General features: G+C 42.6%; 1 protein-coding gene across 1 annotated transcript in view; it reads right to left on the reverse strand.

Annotated features, from left to right (window-relative positions):
• The window catches only part of IFT122 (intraflagellar transport 122), an 85,607-nt gene that overhangs the window by 62,612 nt on the left and 1,833 nt on the right, over positions 1-21,162 (reverse strand). The window contains exons 2-4 of the mRNA XM_003796230.3: positions 10,951-11,017; positions 9,023-9,107; positions 1,745-1,823 (exon numbers count right to left, since the gene is read on the reverse strand). Of these exons, the coding sequence (XP_003796278.1) occupies positions 1,745-1,823; positions 9,023-9,107; positions 10,951-11,017 (231 nt within the window). The remainder of the gene's footprint in view (positions 1-1,744; positions 1,824-9,022; positions 9,108-10,950; positions 11,018-21,162) is intronic.

The raw sequence follows: 21,162 nt of genomic DNA on the forward strand, positions 1-21,162 counted from the left end.
GCCTGTAGTCCCAGCTACTTGGGAGGCCGAGGCAAGAGAATCACTTAAACCCAAGAGTTTGAGGTTGCTGTGAGCTATGATGCTACAGCACTCTACTGAGGGTGATATAATGAGACTCAAAACAACAACAACAACAAAAAGATGAATGGATAAACAAAATATGGTCTATACACACAATGAAATATTATTCAGCCTTAAAAAGAAAGAGAATTCTGACCCATGTCACAACATAGATGAACCTGGAGGTCATTATAGTAAGTGAAATGATCCAGTCACAAAAAGACAAATACTCTATGACATTACTTATATGAAGTACCTAGAATAGTCAAATTCATACAGACAGAAAGTAAAATGGTGGCTGCCAGAGGCTGGTAGAGAGAGGAATGGGGAGTTGTGTTTAAGAGGTATAGCATTTTAATTTTACAAAATAAAAAGAGTTTTGGAGAGTGGTTCCACAATACTGTAAATATACTTAACACTATAGAACTGTAAATTTTAAAAACAGATAAGTTGATAAATTTTATGCTATGTAAATTTTACCACAATTTAAAAGAAAAGAGGCCAGGCATGGTAGCACATACTTGTAATCTCAGCACTTCAGGAGGCCAAGGCAAGAGGACTACTGTGTTCAAGGGTTTAAGACCAGACTGAACAAGAGCAAGACCCTATCTCTACAAAAAATAGAAAAATTAACCAGGCATTGTGGGGGTCACCTATAGTCCCAGCTACTTGGGAGGTTGAGGCAGAAGGACCACTTGAGCCCAGGAGTTTAAGGTTACAGTGAACTATGATATGCTGCTACACTCCAGCCTGGGCAACAGAGTGAGATTTTTGTTTCAAAAAAAAAGGGGGCTCGGCGTCTGTGGCTCAAGTGGCTAAGGCGCCAGCCACATACACCTAAGGTGGCGGGTTCGAATCCAGCCCGGGCCCGCCAAACAACACTGATGGTTCCAACCAAAAAAAAAAAAATAGCCGGACACTGTGGCGGGCGCCTGTGGTCCCAGCAACTTGGGAGGCAGAGGCAGAAGACTCGCTTGAGCCCAGGAGTTGGAGGTTGCTGTGAGCTATTGCCACGGCACTCTACCCAGGGGGACAGCTTGAGGCTCCGTCTCAAAAAAAAAAAGAAGACAAATTGGAGGTGGGTGGAATCTGTGATGTCAGATTAATTGAGATGAATTATATGAGAATACCTAGCCCAGTGCTGTGCTGGCCAACCTAGTAAGGCCCCAAGAAATGTTTATCACTTATCTACTACCCAATCTCCTTAGATTCACTATTGTCCCATAACTTACTTTTAAGTTCAACTTCAAAGAAAAAAGGTTTTCATTACATCCTTTCTTTTTTTTTTTCTTTTGTTTTTCCTGAGACAGGGTCTCACTCTGTTGCCTGGGATAGTAGCATAAGAGCGCAGTGGCAACACCATAACTCACTGTAGCTGCAGACTCCCAGACCCAAGTAAGCCTCCTACCTTAGCCTACTGAGCAGCTAGAACTATAGGTACATACCAGCACATCCATCTCCACCTAATTTTTAAATATTTTATAGAAATGAGGCCTCACTATGTTACTCAGGCTGGTCTTAAACTCCTGGTCTCATGTAATCCTCTTGCCTCAGCCTCTTAGGATGCTAGAATTATAAGCATGAGCCACTGTGCCTAACATTTTTTCCAAGAGGTTTTTGCTATAATTACTCAATAAGAGCCAAACTAATATTAACAATACCATACCCCTCAGTGGTTACTTACGTGTACTTCAGAATGCCTTCCAGTTTTGATGTCCAGATAATAACACTTTTGTCAGCTGATCCAGAAGCAAAGCGCTGACCTAAAAGTGTTTTTAAAAAGAAAATTCTCAAATTTATCTTAAGCAGCATTTCCCAGAAAGAATTTCTTAGAAAACTAGTTCTTTAAGGTATCTAATAAATGTAAATGTAGCTTCTTCTCTATTACTTCTTATCAGCATTCAAGATGTCTGGGTTCCAAACCTACTCTGTCTGGTACAAAGTAAACAAAGGTCTACTGAGGGCCTACTGCACATAGGAATCATTTTCCATGCTAAGGATCAAGTAATGATTAAAACCCATATGGATCTCTATGTTCATGAAGCTTAGTACAGTGGAAGAAGTAGGTGTTAAATTAATTCAATGCAAATACACTATAGTAAGAAAAAACATAAATCCTATGAAAGAAATAAGGGGATCTAGTTTATTTTGACTTATATTTTTCTTTTACTTGACAAATGATAACTGTACATATTTATAAGGTAAAAGGTGATGACTGATATAGGTATACATTGTAGAATGACTACATGAACCTAATTAACATATTCATCACTTCAGATACTTCAGATACTTATTTTTTTATAGTGAGAACATTAAAAATCGGTTCTTTTACCATTTGTGAGTTATACACTATTATTAACTATGATCACCATGCTATGTGACAGATCTCAAAAACCTACTCTTCTTGTCTGACTGAAACTTTGTACCCCTTGGTCACCATCTCCTAGGGGACCTAATTAGATGAGGGATGGCTTCTCTGAGGATGAGGCTCTTTCATGGATACCTAAAGGATGGGCAGAGCTCAGACAAGTGCAAAGAGAGAAGATCCATCCCCATGCACAGAACAGATACGCAAAGGCCCCAAAGCAGGAAAACCCTAGCCTGTCTGAGGGGCCACAAGGCAGCCAGTACGGAAGAGAGAGCGGGGGGTGGCAGAAGGGTCTTTAGGCACTTGGGGGCCACAGTGGAGATCTTGTTCTTTATCTAAAAGCAATGGGAAGCCAAAGAAGACTTTAAACAGGAGAGTAATAGATCAGATTTGCATTTTCACACTACCTGGGCTTTATGAAAGAATGGACTGGGAGAGAGGCGACATATACCAAGGAATTACTTATTAATTACATTGCTACATGATCAGGGTATCAGGGCAGTGAACGACAGAGAATCTTCACCTGCCGTGGTGAGAGATGAGGATTAAGAGGTAAGCACAGGCCAGATTTGTACACCTTGTTAGGGATTTTTAGACTTTATTCTTTTTTTTTTTTCTTTAGACGGAGCCTCAAGCTATCCCCCTGGGTAGAGTACCATGGCATCACGCTCACAGCAACCTCCAACTCCTGGGCTCAAGAGAGTCTCCTGCCTCAGCCTCCCAAGTAGCTGGGACTACAGGCGCCCGCCACAACGCCCGGCTGTTTTATTTTGCTGTGTTGTTGTCATTGTTGTTAAGCTAAGCTAAACTGCTGTTATTTAGCAGCCTCGGTGTATGTGGCTGGCTCCCTAGCCACTGAGCTATGAGTGCCAAGCCTAGACTTTATTCTTAGGGCCCATCACTGCTCTCTAAGGCTCAAGGTCTTCATCTGAAACACAGAGTGATAGTAATTCCTCCTCAGAGGCTATCTGTGGGCATGAACTAAGGTAATATCTTTAAAACACCTTTTACCGTGGCTGAAACATCAGATGTTACTTTGAGTCATAGGACACTGCTGCAAATACTAAATAAATGGAAGCCACTCTTATTTATTATTATTTCTGTCACTCATCTCTCATACTGGTAGGCAGCAGGTAATGAAAAGTATGGGCTCTGGGCCAAGCAAGGTGGCTCACACCTGTGATCCCAGCAATTTGTGAGACCAGGGAGGAAGGATCACTTGGGATTAGGAGTTCAAGACTACCCTGGGAATTATATTGAGACTGGTCTCTACAAGAAACAGAAAGGTAAGCTTGTTGTAATGGCACATGCCTATAGTCCTGGCTACTTAGGGGGCTGGGGCAGGGGGATCACTTGGGTCCAGGACTTTGAGGTTAAAGTTGCAGTGAACTATAGTAATTCTGCTGCATTCTAGCCTCAGCAACAAAGTGAGACCATGTCTGGAAAAAAAAAAAAAAAGTATGGGCTCTGGCCTCAAAGTCTCTGGGTCAGAATTCCTAGTGATATCACTGACGCACTGACAAGTGGCATGACCTAGAACAAGCTACGGAACATCCCTATGCTTTCATTTTCTCATTCTATAAATGGACACAATAATAGTATTTACCTAATAGTTGGGAAAATTAGATGAGAGTGAATGTGTATGTGTGTGTTTGTATTCAGGCGGCCCTTAAACAACACAAGTCTGAACTGTGCAAGTCCAGTTACACAAGTCCAGATTTTCTTCTGCCTTGCCATCCCTGAGACAGCAAGACCAATCCCTCCTCTTCCTCCTCAGCCTATTCAACATGAAGACAATGAGAATGAAGACTTTTATAATGATCCACTTCCATTTAAGGAATAGTAAATGTATTTTTCCCTCCTTATGATTTTCTTTTTTTTTTTGAGATGGAGTCTTACTCTGTTTTCCTGGATAGAGTGCCATGGCATCATAGCTCACAGCAACCTCAAATTCTTAGGCTTGAGCAATCCTCTTGCCTCAGCCTCCCAAGCAGCTAGGACTACAGGTGCCCCACCACATCTGGCTAGTTTTTCTACTTTTGGTAGAGACAGTATCTCATTCTTACTCAGCCTGGTCTCAAACTCCTAGGCTCAAGTGATCTACCTGCCTTGGGCTCCCAGAGTGCTAGGATTATAGGTGTGAGCCACCACGCTGAGCCCTTAATTCTTTGTTTTTTTTTGCAGTTTTTGGCGGGGGCTGGGTTTGAACTCACCACCTCCAGCATATGGGGCCAGTGCCCTACTCCTCTGAGCCACAGGGGCTGCCCTTTTTTTTTTTTTTAAAGACAGAGTCTCACTATGTCACCGTTGGTAGAGTGCTGTGACATCACAGCTCACAGCAACCTCAAATTCTTGGGCTGAAGCAATTCTCTTACCTCAACCTCCCAAGTAGCTGGGACCATAGGTGCCCACCACAATGCCCAGCTATTTTGTTGTTGTTGTAGTTGTCGTTGTTGGCAGACCTGGGTGGATTTGAACCCGCCAGCTCTGGTGTATGTGGCCGGTGCCCTAAACACTTAGCTAAAAGCACCGAGCCAAGATTTTCTTAATAACATTTTCCTTTCTCTACTATAAAAATGCAATATATAATACATATAACATGCAAAATATGTGTTGATTGTTTATGTTATCAATAAAGCTTCTAGCCAACAGTTAACCTATTAGTAGTTAAGTTTTGGGGGAGTCAAAACTTATAGACAGATTTTCAGCAGCCCTATCCACCACACTGTTCAAGGGTCAACTGTATACCAGTATATTGCTTAGAACTCTTCCTAGAAAAAAATATTAGGTACTATTTAAAGTCATTCTTCATAATATTTTATATTGTTTTTCTATGTCTTACCCACTTTTTGGTTGCTCATTAACTTATTAAACTTAAGAGAGAAATCAGAAATACGCAGACTTAGAGAACAAAATCATAATTCAATGTATCTGTTTTCAGGTCCAAGAGGAAAAGACCAGTATAGAGGAATTACAAGTGTCATGAAAAGACAGCATAGGATATTAGAAAGAATAGGGGCTCCATAGTCAGAGGACCTGGGTCAGGCCCCGTTTGGCCACTGTCACATGTTTTAAGAAAACTATCTGCTGGTTCAGCACCTGTAGCTCAAGTGGCTAGGGTGCTGGCCACATACACTGGAGTTGGTGGGTTCAAATCCAGACTAGGCCCACCAAACAACAATGACAAATACAATTAAAAAAAATAGCTGGGCGTTGTGGCAGGCACCTGTAGTCCCAGCTACTTGGGAGGCTAAGGCAGGAGAATCACTTAAGCCCAAGAGTTGGAGGTTGCTGTGAGCTGTGATGCCAGGCACTCTACCCAGGGTGATAGCTTGAGACTCTATCAAAAAAAAGAAAAAGAAAACTACCTGCTTCAGAGGAGTGTTGGGAAGATCAAATGAGATGTGTGTGTCAAGACTCTGGGAAATGCTATGCAGGTGCCACTGCTGACAGGTCAGCTCTGACTTCCTCCAGTGCCCTAGTGCTGTTGCAGGTCAAAGAGCCCTCTATGCTTAGAGACTCCAGAGGCCCAACACCCCTATATACACACTGGGCCTTCTACTAGGCCTTGGATGGGCCCAGCCCAAGTTCCTCAAAGGCCAGTAGGATGAAGCACAACCAGTTCAGCTCTTCAAGCTTCCTCATCACAGATCTCCCAATCATACCATGAACTTAAACTCAAGCCCACATATAAAGACAAAATGTGACAACCATGGTACAACATCTACAATGAAGCAAAAAATTCCTGTTATCTTTGGGCCAACTGCTACATGACCTTAGCAAGTCAATTGACTTCTCTAGGTCTTTATACAGGTCGCAAGTGAAGAGACTGGGTGAAATCAGACTAAAACTATATGCACAAAATTGTGTAGATACATAAATTACATGCATTTGTCTAGAGAAGGACCTGTAGCTTTCACCTGATTCTCAGAGAGGTCTGTCATCCAAAAGGAGTTAAAAACCTGGGTACTGAATAATCTCCAACAGTCCTTCAAGCACTGTAACATTCAGACTCTGACTTCTCAGCAGTGACCACAGAATAGAATCTTTATTCCTATATCCATTTGACACATGAGGAAACTCAGACTCACAGGGGCTTAATAATCAGCTCAAACTCACAGAACTTTTGGTGTTGAGCTAGGATTAGAACTCAGACTGTCTCATTCCAAAGCCCCCGTGTTCTCCCCACTAATCCCACACTGTGGAGTAGCATGGATTTATTTATTTTTTAAATTTTGTTGTTGTTGTTGAGACTGTCTCACTATGTCACCCTTGGTGGAGTGCTGTGACGTCACAGCTCACAGCAACCTCAAACTCTTGGGCTTAAGCGATTCTCTTGCCTCAGCCTCCCAAGTAGCTGGGACTACGCCCAGCTATTTTTTGTTGCAGTTGTCATTATTGTTCTTAGCTGGCCCAAGCCGGGTTCGAACCCACCACCCTTGGTATATGTGGCTGGCACCATAACCACTGTGCTACAGGTGCCAAGCCAACATGGATTTATTATTAACTCTTAACTTCATGCACTCATTCTCTGACCACCACCTTCCCTCCTCCCCAACCCTCCAGGTGCACCAACTGCAATAATTCTTCAATCCCATCAGAACCTACCATTTCTCCATTGTGGTTTTCTCTCCCCTCGTTACTCACCTAACGTTTCAAGATCAATGTATATTATCACTCTTCGGTGTACACCCTCTGTTCCTCCTACTCCTTCAGACATATTTGCAAAACCACCCCTGGTTAAATCTACCTCTTCTACACCTGTATCTATGCAGCTCAAAGTAGCTGGAGAAAAGACATAATCATAACAACTGATCTCACTTTTGATTCATGATTATGACCTTCAACTGGGCCCTTCATGTCACCAGGGATCTCACTGTACCTCCAAGGTCTATTCATTCTCTCACTATCCTAGGCAGTGATTTTACACTTTTTCCTTTCTCCTCTACTCATGAATACCTCCTTTTCTATCCTCATTCTCAGCTGATCTTGCTTCCCATCTCACTGAAATAATGGAAGGAATGGAAGAGAATTTCCATGAGACTCCGGCTACCACACTGCCCACCTGCCAGCCTCTGCATCTCCTACCATGCCCCTCTCTAAAGCAAATGCCCCATCAATGCCCTAAATCCCATTTACTCTTGCCCACTCAACAACTTTTGTCCAGAAATTCTTTCACCTCTCTCTTATATCCTCAACTTTTCTCAATTACAACATATCCAAAACTGAACTGCTGATCTTCCACTGTAAGCTTCCTCTCCTGCAGCCCTTCCCATCTCAGTAAGGGGCAACTCTGTCCTTTCAATTGCCCAAGTCAGAAACCTTGGAGTCATCCTTGTTCCCTCTTTCTTCACACCTCATATTCAATCTGTCAGGCAATCCAATTGGCTCCATCCTCTCCATGTAACCAAAATTTGATCATGTTTCACCCCTTCCTCTAGCCCAGCAGAAGTCTAGATGATGCTTCCTCACTCATCTCCCTGCCCCAACCCTCACTTCTTGCAGGCTATATCCAACACAGAAGCTAGAGATCCTTTTAAACATTTTGTTTGTTTTTTGAGATGGGGTCTTACTCTGTCACACAGTCTGGAGAACAGTGGTGTGATCATAGCTCACTACAAATTTGAACTCCTGGGCTCTAGGGAACCTCCTACTTCAGCCTCTAAAACAGCTAGAACTATTGTCATGTCCCACCACTCCTGGCTAACTTTTCTTATTTTGTGTAGAGACGAGTTCTTGCTGTGTTGCCCAGACTGGAGTCAAACTCCTGGCCTCAAGCAACCCTCCTACTTTGGCCTCCCAAAGTACTGAGATTATAGGAATAAGCCACCATGCTGGACAAGAGAGAAGGGATCCTTTTAAGATAAGTCAGATGAGATCCTCCTCTGGTAAGAACCTTTCAGAGATTCCCTATTTTCACTGAGAACCAGAGCCAAAGTCAAAGTCCTCATGATGGTCCACGTGATCTGGCTACCCCATGTCTGTTACCTCTTTATTCTCATGCCCTCCCACTTTCCGATTCTCTCTTCCCCAGCTCCTGGCAGGCACACTCCCACCTGAGAGCCTCTGCTGTGGCTCTTCTCTCTGCAAGGAGCTCTCCTTGGATGCCCACTGCCAGAATCTCACTGCCCCTTGCTCACCTGTCCCATCTCAATGAGCACACACCAACCCTTTGTCCCTCTCAATCCCTGCTTCTGCTCTACTTTTACTTCTGTAACACTTACCCCCTTCCAGCACACTGCTTAATTTACCTATTTCCTATGTTTACTGTATGTCTTCCCTCATTTACCCTTCCTTCCTCCCTTCTCTCCCCACCCCACCTAAGAATATAGCTCCATAAGGGCAGAGACCTTTGCCTCTTTTTTCTCTGCTGTATTTCAAGTATTTTCAACAGTGCCCACCACAGAGATAGCCCTCAATAAATACCTGTTGAACTAAATGACTGGGTTGAAGTCTAAGCAACTTCACTATTTCTATCTTCTGGACCCCCAAGCTGCATTTTGGCTTAATAAGAATAATTAAAGAATGACTAAGGAGAAAGATGAACAGCTGTGAGGCCATCACAGAGGCTGAAAACCAGGAGAAGCCTCTTACCATCCTTTGCGTATGCCACACAGTATACAGTGTCTTTGTGTCCCTTGAGGGGCTGAACTAAGGTGCCATCAGAGGTGTCATAAACCTGGCAAAAAAGAGACAAAGTACAGATTACCCACATGATATCTGTTAGTCAGAATTCCTACACAGTTGTTACTGCTATTTTTGTTTTTGTAACAAAATATTTGTCAATGTTCTGCACTGCAAAACCAGAGAAAATGTGACTTAAAGTTGGGTAACCAAGAAGTGGAGGTCCAATTCTATATATTATGTGACCAGGAAAGTACCACTAATCCTCATGAATCAAAGGTTCAATTACTTATTCTATGAAAATTCTCCATAAATTTCATTCTTTCATGAATTTGGATATATGACAAGTCTAGGCAAGCCTCCTAAATAAAACCAGCACATACAAAGAGCCAGCTACAACATGATTACATTTTAGTGCTAGCCCTGCCCAGCCCCCCCCCCATATCAACATCATAAAGAGATATTTCATATCAAGAGTTTGAAAGTCACGGCCTGGACTCTGTGTGCAAGTAGGAGGGATGTAATGTGAATTTAGGATATTTGGATAGCTGTGTAACATCCATCAGTATTTGGAGATTTAAAAAAATAAACCATCTGAGAAATCAAGGCGAAACTTTCCAAAACGGTTAGACTGTTGGAAAAGATAACCTCTGAAGAAAAACTAAAAGGATTTGGATTGTTTACTCTGGAGAGAAGCAGTCTGCAGAACAATTTAACCCTGGTTTTAAGATTATGTAGTTACCATGCAGAGAATGGAAATTAGTCAGTCTGCTTATCTAGAGACAACAGAAATAGGAAATGGATTTACGCAGGAGGAAGGAGAGATCATACAAAAGTTTTTAGGTCATAAAGAGTTCTCTGAAAATTACTTTTATACACTAGAATAGGTTCCAAAGGGACCTTATGTTCTTCAAAAATATGAAGAATAGGCCAGGAATAGTAGCTCTTGCCTGTAATCCTAGCACTCTGGGAAGCCAAGACAGGTGGATTGCTTGAGCTCGTGGGTTCAAGACCAGCCTGAGCAAGAGCAAGATCCCATCTCTAAAGGAGGCTGAGGCTGAGGAACTGCTTGAGCAGTTTGAGGTTGCAGTTGAGGAGTTTGAGGTTGCTGTGAGGTATCACACCACGCCATGGCATTCTACCCAGGTGACAAAGTGAAACTCTATCTCCAAAAAAAAGAAAAAGAAAAGAAAGACAAGGGAAAAAAAAGAAAATATGAAGAATAGGATAGCATCCATATGGAACTGTTCAGGTAGGCCAGTGCCTAAAAGTTGGGGTCAGGCTTGGCGCCTGTGGCTCAAGCAGCTAAGGCACTAGCCATATACACCTGAGCTGGCGGGTTCAAATCCAGCCTGGGCCTGCCAAACAACAACGGCTGCAACCAAAAAATAGCCATGCGTTGTGGTGGGTGCCTGTAGTCCCAGTTATTTGGGAGATGGAGGCAGGAGAATCACTTGAGCCCAGGAGTTAGAGGTTGCTGTGAGCTGTGATGCCACAGCACTCAATCCAGGGTGACAGCTTGAGGCTCTGTCTCAAAAAAAAAAAAAAAAAGTTGGGGTCAGGGAGCACCTCCAGTCCTGTTGCTTGAATTATTCTGAGGACAAATACTGAGCCCAGTTTTAAAGGCATTTTGATTAATTATTTTCAATTCTTTCATGGGTGTCTCAAAGTAAAAAGGGAAAGATTAATGATCCAAAGGAGGTATTGTTCACAGGTTCCTATCTGATAGACAGTTTACTTATCTGTTTTTAAGCTCGTTTCCTTCCTTATTAAAAAGTAATGATTAGTTTTCCCATTGCCTTTTTAATCTCAAAAAAAAAAAAATCAAATTTCAAAGTACTTACAAGAGGGAGGGGAGAAAAAAAGCACTTAAGAAGGAAACTCAGACAAAATCCTACCAGCAATTTGTTTCCTGCAGCCAAAATCAGTTGAGTTCCATCAGGCTTAAATGCGAGGTCATATATACTAAACAGGAGACAAGACAAAAAAACAATTAGGAACCAAAATGATGAGGTCTGCTAATGGCCAGGAAAGCAAACTTTATTACCATTATGAAACAATAAGTATGCTTGAAGGAGAAAAATAATGGCTAAGAATTACATTTGATTGCAAATACCATTCAACTACCACAACTTGGCAGCCCATTCAATCATAATCCATTCCACAGTTAGCTCTAGGTCCCAATTTCCTTTTGTCCAGAAGCCAGAGGCCAGAAATGATTCAAAGGGTCAACAGTCGAAAGCACTAACTCTTCTAATAATACCATAAAGTCTAAACAACCTTGGCCAGGTGCATGGCTCATGCCTGTAATCCTAGCATTCTGGGAAACTGAGGCAGGAGGCTCCCTTGAGCTCAAGACCAGCCTGAGCAAGAGGGAGACTCCGTCTCTACTATAAATAGAAAAAAACTGGCGGGGCTTGGTGGCTTACACCTGTAATTCCAGCCCTTGGGAGGCAGAGACAGGTGGATTGCCTGAGGTCATGAGTTTGAGATCAGCCTGAATCAGAGCAAGAACCCCATTTAAAAAAAAAAAAAAAATGTCCAGGCATTGTGGCAGGCACCTGTAGTCCTAGCTAATTGGGAGGCTGGGGCAAAAGAATCACTTAAGCCCAAGAGTTCGAGGTTGCTTTGAGCTATGATGCCACAGCACTCTACCAAGGGTAACAAAATAAAACTCTGTCTCAAAAAAGAAAAAGAAAAAACTTAGCAGGGCTCAGTGATTCACGCCTGTAATCCTAGGACTCTGGGAGGCTGAAGCAGGTGGATAGCTTGAACTCACAGGTTCAAGACTAGCTTGAGCAAAAAGCAAGACCTCATCTCTACTAAAAAAAAAAAATAGAAAAACTGAGGCAAGAGGATGGCTTGTGCCCAAGAGTTGGAGGTTGCTGTGAGCTATGACTCCACAGCATTCTATCCAGGGTGATGGCTTGAGACTCTGTCTCAAAAAAAAAAATTGGGCACCTATAGTCCCAGCTACTCAGGAGGCTGAGGCAGAAGGATTGTTTGAGCCCAGGAGTCTGAAGTCGCTGTGAGCTAGGCTGATGCTATGGTGTTCTAGCCTGGGCAACAGAGACTCTGTTTTAAAAAAAAAAAAAAAGTAGAGACAACTTGAGAGAATGGGTGAGGGCTAGCAAACCCACACAGACACAGATACTCATTGAGTGCCTATTACCTGATAGACTGGAGGCTAGCGTCAGCCTCCCGGTCCAACACATATGGGTGGATCATAGTCCCTCCCTGCCCTTAAGGACATCACCATTTAGTAGAGACTGTGAATCAGAAACATTCACAAAAAACTACTATATGTCATCAATCTGAGGTATATGGTCTCTAAGGCTAGGATGTATCTTATAATCGATGATGGGTCAGTTTAACTGGCAGAAGCATTTTTGCATCTTATGATATGCAAAATATTGGCAGTTTATAATTAATGACATCTTAGATTCGATGAGATACAGCATAATACTATAATAAAGGCTTTAAGCGATATACTAAAACATGTATTACAGAACTCAAAGGAGGAATGTTTTTAACGTACATATAAGGCAGAAAAGGATGGCTGAGAAAGCTTGAGTGCAGCCATTTTGGCCAATACCAGATTCTAACTGTTGCAGGAAGACAAGGCCCAATGGAGAGAAAGAGCACCCAAACACCATGTTTATAAGAGGAAGGGCTTTATTTCAGCCAGGGAACTAAGGCACAGAATAATTCAAAATGGCCACATACTCCGACTAGCTCAGTCGGCTCCTTTTTATCCCAGTCAGAAAGTTCCAGACCACAGGTACTGTTCTCATTGGTCAGTTTGAACCAAGCTGGAGAAGGGACTCCAGCTTTCATAGAATTGCTGGTGTTCACAGAAGGGGAAGCAAGCGTCAGCCTCCAGGTCCTAGGAAGTTAAGTTTACAAATTCTTAAGAGCTGAGTGCTGAGTCACTACAGGGAGGACCTGGAAAGTGTATCCTTGGGGTCTCCTTGCGATGATCTCTGTTCTCTTAGACCTTACTTTTTCCAGGTATCCTCTCTCATAACTACCCTGAACAAGGAAGTTGCTAGCATGTGACAGCCCAGGACCACTGAAGGACGGATGAATTACTAAGCTGGATGCCTTACAAACTGTTGGGGCTACCTTTCAGTGACAGCAGTTTATGACTGACCTTTATGGTCTGACCTCAGGACAATGCTGATCACGTATGGGATTTCTGGACACACAAAAATGTTACCATTGCCCCATAAGGTATCCCCTTCCTACTCAGGAAAAGACCCCTACTCTGTCTGTAGAGTAGGATCCGTTGTCTGTCTCTCTCTCTAAATAAACTTTCCTATAGCTAGTTGGCTTGTTCTTGAATTCTTTCACACTTGGTGAGTTCAGAGGGCTTTCCTCCCTTCATTGAGACACACCCTACGTTGTTTTGATTTGAGAAAAGGATCAGAAAAAGATTCAGGAAGAAAACAATATTTGAAAAAGGTAGGACTTTTGAGACATGTAGGAATAGAGTGGGTAGGTAGGTAAAACATTTCAGAGAGAAAACAGAACAGCAAAGCCATGAAGGTGGGAAATAGCAAGTAATCTAAATAATCTAATTGACTGTGTGTAGAGAGAAAGAAATCTAGAAAAACAGGCTAGAGACATATTACAAACATTCTTAAATGCCCCAGGCTGAGGATTTCATTGGTTCAGATGACTCTAGAAAGAACCAAGACAGCAGTGTGAAAGCAGCCTATTATAAAAGTTTAGAACAGGATGAAACTTGCCTGGTACTTGTCGGTAATCTAAAAATACACTCTCACTAACAGTACTTGGAGCCCTCACTCAATTGCTATGCTGAGCTCTTCAAATACAGTATTTTATTTCATCCTTATAATAATTCTATGAGATAGAGATTATTACTCTATTATAGATAAGGACATCATGGCTCAGAGAGGTCAGATATCTCATCCAGTGTCACATGACTGGCAAGTGAAAGGGCCAGGATTTCAACTCAAGACTCTAGTCTCTGTGCTGTTAACCATTATACACACTGCCTTTTACCTCCTATTTTTTTTTTTTTTTTTTGAGACAGAGTTACTATGTCACCCTCAGTAGAGTGCCATGGCATCATACCTCACAGCAATCTCAAACTCTGGGACTTAAGTGATTCTCTTGCCTCAGCCTCCCAAGTAGCTGGGACTACAGGCGCCCGCCACAACACCTGGCTAGTTTTTCATTGTAGTTGTTGTTTGGCAGGCCCAGGCTGGGTTCGAACCCACCAGCTCCATTGTATGTGGCTGGCACCCTAGCCACTGAGCAACAGGTGCCGAGCCCCTGTCTGTTATCCTTAACACTTTCAATATAATAGTAGCTAACATGTACTGAGTAGATTTATCACTGTGCGTATCAGGTGTGAGCTAAAATAAAATCCTAAGGCTCCCCCCCAGCCAGTAGCTAACTGACTGGACCCCCTAAGACTGAGTTGCTAGCCCTGAGAAAGCACCTCAGACATGCCTCATCTTGTCTCCCTCCGTTTCTTAGAGATGTCCTCTATGACTCATTAACAGGCCTAAGGCTATGGCAAGACCTATCTGCAGATCCTCAGTAGACAGAACAAACCACTGTCTCTGATTAACAGACCTTTTATCTTAACTCAAGCATTCCTTCTCCCTGACTCCTGGTCTATTTAACAAAGACTAACTCTTTCAGTCACCGTTAAGTGTGCCCCCCTCACATGGAGATGGCCCACCTTTTCAGGCCAAACCAATGTGTGTGTTCCATGTATTGATTTATGACTTTACCTGTAATTTCCGTCTCCTTGAAATGTATAAAACCGAACTATAACCCCACCACAGTGAGTCCACTTGCTCAAGGCTCCTTGGGTATGGACCTGGGTCATGGTCCTCAAATTTGGTTCAGAATAAACCTCTTTATTTTACAGAGTATGCCTTCTTTTCTGTTAACATAAGTATAGTTTAAATGCTTTGCATGTATTACTCAACCTCAAACAACCCTATTTTGCAGATGAGAAAACCAAGGTGATAACTTTCCTAAAATAAAACTACTGGAGGTGGAGCCAGCATTCAAACCCAGGCAATCAGCCTGGAAAACTATCTTCTTTTTTATTTTTTTAAATTATATGTATATATTTTTATATTGGGGGGGTAGAAAAGAAAGCAGCCCCATGGCTTGGCACCTGTAGCACAGTGGTTATAGCACCAGCCACATACACCGACGGTGGCAGGTTCTAACCTGGCCCAGGCCAGGTAAACAACTGCAACAAAAAAATAGCCAGGGCTCGGTGCCTGTGGCTCAAGTGGCTAAGGCACCAGCCACATACACCTAAGGTGGCAGGTTTGAATCCAGCCCAGGCCCGCCAAACAACAATGATGGCTGCAACCAAAAAAAATATCTAGGCGTTGTGGTGGGCACCTGTGGTCCCAGCTACTTGGGAGACGGAGGCAGGAGACTCGCGTGAGCCCACGAGTTGGAGGTTGCTGTGAACTGTGATGTCACAGCATGCACTCTACCCAGGGGGACAGCTTGAGGTTCTGTCTCAAAAAAAAAAAAAAATTAGCCAGGTATTGTAGCAGGCACCTGTAGTCCCAGCTACTTGAGAGGCTGAGGCAAGAGAATCTCTTAAGCCCAAGAGTTTGAGACTTTGAGATTGCTGTGAGCTGTGATGCCACAGCTCTCTACCACAGGTGACATAGTGAGAATCTGTCTCAAAAAAAAAAAAAGAAAATTGTCCCTATACTGGGCCCTATTCAGTGGCAGTTTCTTGTTCCATAGGGTTAAGGAAGACTTTGAGGAAATTAAAGTTGTTTGGAAAAATCCAGGTGTAGTTAGTTGCTTTGTATGTTGTGATGGGTAGAAGGGATGAAGTGAAGTGGGAAGGCCCCTCACACCCACCATCTTGCCTCTCAGACTGTGTCCTGGAACCCTGGGGCAGAGAAAGCATCACTTTCATTCCTGCTTCTTGGGACTGTTGACGGCCATGTAGTGATAGAGAAGAATAAGCAAAAAGAGCAACACGCCCAGCATGTTGGCGAAGATGGCTAGCTACACGTCGTGATCATCCTGATCAGCTCTGCTGGGCTCCGACACCGTGGGCGCACCAGCCTAAGCCGGAAGACCTTCTAACCATTATGCTTTGTGGTTTCTTCATAATCATTATTAGCATGTGTCTAGTAGGCAAAATGGCTAGCAACAGATTTCAACAGCAAAGAAATCAAAAAGGTATTATCACCTACTCAAGGCATTACATTAAGAGTTCAGGTAGTTTTTTGTACAGGCTTTGTTGACTTCAGAAGCTTCCTTTAATAAAAACTTTTCACAATTATTCAACAGTTAAGTGTTGTTAGAGTGTAAACTTACGTCATCTCATTTGATCCTTATGACAAACATAATGCAGCAGACAGGACAGACACCACTGTCCCATCTCTAATGATGAGGAAATTAAAGAGATAGGCAAGTTGTTTGCATCCTGTCCCAGAGATGGCTGACGAAAAAACTGGGACAAGGGTGACTGTCACATTCCTTCCAGCTCAGCATCCTTGGGTACAGAAGCAAACTCCAGCCCTGAGTTCTTCAGCTTACTCACCATTATGGGTTAACAGATGTGGGGTTTCCTTATTTCTTACACTTCCCTTCTCTGAGTCTGGGGCAGTTTCCCTAGCACATTTCACATTCTGAGAAGCAGGGTGGTAGAGTGAAAAGCAGAGGGCAACTAGGACCAGAAAACCTGACCTCCTATCTGAGCTTTCATTCTCACCTCACAGGATACACAAGCCAGTCTTGTACGAAGCAGCTGACACCTGTAATTGCTATGATAAAATATTTATGGGAGGGGGTCTGCACCTCACATCTATAGTCATCCTTGGTTATGTGGCTTCCTTTCTGCCTTGTACACATATGAGCTCATCAAATTGGTTCCTGTGTGGTTTCTTCTTCAAAAGGGTCATTTGGGGTTGATTTATCAGAAAATCATTTCTGAGTTTCCTATTTGGGCTAAGTAGGAACTATTTTCCTCACAGATGTAAAAGTTCATTTTATCTGAATTTTGCCAGACAAATACATGTCTGATTTTTCTCAATTTAAACTCTTACTGTACTTAGAATCTACACAGTTTAGTAGGGCATGGTAGCTTATGCCTGTAATCCTAGCACCTTGTGAGGCCAAGGTAGGAGGATTGCTTGAGGTAGGGAGGTCAAGACAATATACTGAGACCTCATCTCTACATAAAAATAGAAAAATTAGGCTCGGCGCCTATAGCTCAACCGGCTAAGGTGCCAGCCACGTACACCTAAGGTGGCGGGTTCGAATCCCCAGCCCGGACCCGCCAAACAACAATGACGGCTGCAACCAAAAAACAGCCGGGCGTTGTGGCGGGCGCCTGTGGTCCCAGCTACTTGGGAGGCAGAGGCAGGAGACTCGCTTGAGCCCAGGAGTTGGAGGTTGCTGTGAGCTGTAATGCCACGGCACTCTACCCAGGGGGACAGCTTGAGGCTCTGTCTCAAAAAAAAAAAAAAAAAGAATAATTAGCTGAGCATGGTGGCATGTGCCTATAGTTCCAGCTAGTTGGGAAGCTGAAACAGAAGGATCATGGGAACCTGGGAATTTGAGGTTGCAGTGAGTTATGACATAACTGTACGCTAGCCTAGGCAATAGAGTTAGACTATGTCTCCAAAAAGAATCTATACAGTTCAGTTTAACTCTGAATTATATAGTATTTTATATTGTACATTGTTTTAAATAATATCTTGTCCCTTTAATTATAGTCATACACAATTAGAGGGCAATGGTCATGTTTTATACACTTATGCACTCACAGCACATAGCACTATCCTAGAAACATAATGAATGTAACTGAAAGTCTGACAAGATTTTATACTGAACCCTGAGACTTCAGTTACATTATGAGATCACAGATATTTAGAACTGGAAAGGACTCTAGACCTCATATAGCCCAACTCCCCCACCAGGGCAAAAATTCTAGACTCTGCTTGAATACTCCAGGGCTGGGGAACTCACTCATTCCTTTTCTACTCTAGGATGATTTTTCTCTCTCCACCTGCTCCTTTTTATGAAAAAGATTGACTGTCAAAAAATAGTCAGATTCCTGCAAACTGCCCTCTGCCAATCCCATACCCACCCCACTATGAAATGAAGTCCTAAGGTGTCTCTCCAAACCCTGCACAATCTGACCCAGCCCCACTTACTTGTTTTGTAATCTTAAAAAATTATCTCATCTAATTAAATCTTAATTTCTTCATTTGTAAATGACATAAAAATTCTAACCTCATAGGTTGTTTTGGAAATTAAATTATGTGTGCAACAACATCTGTCTTACAGCAAATACCCTATAAATAGTAGGTGGTATGAATAGAGAGTTACAGTAATGGTAACCTGATTGGAATAGGTGGGCTGGCCTAATAAGGAAGGCATCATGACTAAGATGATCCTGGAGTGGTGCATTTAAAACTCTTTCCAATCCAATTTTTCTGTCACCTGCATACTCCCCAGCTCTTGTTTATTTTGGGCAACAAAGAAGTTGGTGGATTGCTTGCAATTGTCCTACAGTTGTTTTTTTTTTTTGAGACAGAGCCTCAAGTTGTCACCCTATGTAGAGTGCTGTAGCATGTCAGCTCACAGCAACCTCCAACTCCTGGGCTCAAGCGATTCTCTTGCCCCAGCCTCCCAAGTAGCTGGGACTACATGCACCCACCACAATGCCCAGCTATTTTTTTGGTTGTAGTTGTCGTTGTTTGGCAGGCCTGGGCTGGATTTGAACCCACCAGTTCTGGTGTATGTGGCTGTGCCTTAGTCGCTTGAGCTACAGGCACCAAGCCTATCCCACAGTTTTAAAAGAGAAAAACAGGCTCGGTGTCCATAGCTCAGTGGTTAGGGCGCCAGCCACATACACCAAGGCTAGTGGGTTCAAACCCCACCCAGGACTGCTAAACAACAATGATAACTCCAACCAAAAAAAAAAACAGCCAGGCATTGTGGTGGGTGCCTGTAGTCCCAGCTACTTGGGAGGCTGAGGCAAGAGAATCACTTAAGCCCTAGAGTTTGAGGTTGCTGTGAGCTGTGATGCCACAGGAACAGTTTGAGACTCTGTCTCAAAAAAAAAAAAAAGAAAGATATGTCTGTACTTTTTCTCCACTCTCCTTAACTAGTGAGTAAAGGATGTAGCTGTTCACAACTGTAACTTCCATCATCCAGAAAAATATGTTTTTCCCATTTGCAGTACCTCCCAACAAATCTGTAATATCCACAGTACTGATCAGTTCTGTCCACTCTTCCTATAAACTTTGTGTATTCTAAAATAACTGTCAATTTTTCAAATTTAACAGGCTGTTTCTTCCTATAACCAGGGATCAACTGTGTCTGAGGGCCAAAGAATGTACTCAGCATTGTCACTAATCTCTTGTCATAGAATGAGAAGCACATCATTTTCATATCATATTAAAAGGCATATAATTCATATTCCTAAAATAACTCCCTTTTCAGATCACTTGGAAAATCCTTCCTGGAAGCCATAACTGTTCTTGTTATGTGTATTTTCATTTTATGCAATTTCCAAGGGCTTGTGCAGAATGCAACAAAAAGTGTCTGACATCTTCCAACATGAGAACAGAACAGGAAAATCATTTTGTCCAATGAAGTCTGAACATATGATAAATAGGGAAGAGGAGAAAACAGAAGTTCACTGAATAAGAAAACACTTGGTCTGTGAAGTGGCTCACACCTGTAAGCTCAGCATTTGAGAGGCCATGGCAGGTGGATTGTGTGAGCTCACAGTTTTGAGACTAGCCTGAACTAGAGCAAGACCTTGTCTCTAAAAATAGCAAGGTGTTGTGATGGGCACCTGTAGTCCCAGGTACTTGGGAGGCTAAGGCAAGAGGCTTGCTCAATCCCAAAAGTTCAAACTTGCTGTGAGCTAGGCTGACAGCACAGCACTCTCCAGCACTCTCACCAAGGGAACAGAGTGGGACTATCTTAAAAATAAAAGCACTTGGGAAGGATCTCTGGGTAGAAAAATAGAGTTTTTGGCCAAAAAGTATAAACTGAAATGTTTCAAGCCTAAGGGAAGAGGGTCAGGAGGACAACCTAGCAAAATGAACAATTTGACATAGAAGGTAATTGAATTACTCCAGGTTTATAAAAAGTAGAGTAACAGGATTATAGAAGCAAGTCTTGAAAAAAGAGTTCCTGCTGCTCAGTAAAGGTAAGACTAGAAGCAAGACAGCAAACCAGGAGACAATGGTTGATTTAGCTATGGAGGACTAATCTTTAATATCTGGGGGTTTTTCTTTTTTAGTTCTACTATCTACTTTTTATAGTGTTTTTTTTTTTTTTTTGGTCTAATTCTGGGTTATCAGCTGGCTTATTTAGCAGCCATTGAGACTGCTGGTCTATGAACTCCTATACCCTTGAGCGTGTTTGAAGCCTGTCCTGGTCAAAAACCAGACAACCCAACTTTATCCCTCATTCCCTCATTCATGAATACATCAATCCATCAAATAGTAACAACCACTATCTTGACTAGGCTCTGAAATAATTTGGAAATGAATAAGACATAGCCATGGCCTATAAAGGGTTTATAAACTTCCGAGATAAACAAATTAAAAAAAAAAAACTTATATTCGACAGACTCTAAGTACTATGAGAGAGGAATGAACAAAATTCTGTGCCAGGGGTTGAAAACAGTGCAAACCAGGCTTCATTTGGCTAGCAAATGTTTTGTTTGGCCCACATGGTGTTTTATTTTGTTTGTCAGATTAGGTGCCAATACGCAAAAATTAGGACGTTTCACAAAAAAACCCAGATTCCTAGCTTCTGGTAAAAATAGAAAGATCTGAACATACTAGGCCAAATTTGTGCTTGGTGGTAACTGGCAGGAGCTGAGCAACAGCTGCCCCTTTTAGGCAGAGCATGAGCTCCCCAGTTTGCCACACTCCCTGCCACCCTCTAATTACTCTTTGACATTGAAGTCAAATATTCACCAGCTTGTGCTATGAATACTTTTATAATAGAGCTAAAAGTAAAATGATTTTTTTTTACTCAAATCTTTATTAAAACTTAAAACAGGCTCGGCGCCTATAGCTCAACCGGCTAAGGCGCCAGCCACATACACC

The sequence above is a fragment of the Otolemur garnettii genome, unplaced genomic scaffold, assembly GCF_000181295.1.
Source record: "Otolemur garnettii isolate 467f Iridium unplaced genomic scaffold, OtoGar3 scaffold00101, whole genome shotgun sequence".
Classification (NCBI taxonomy): Eukaryota; Metazoa; Chordata; class Mammalia; order Primates; family Galagidae; genus Otolemur; species Otolemur garnettii.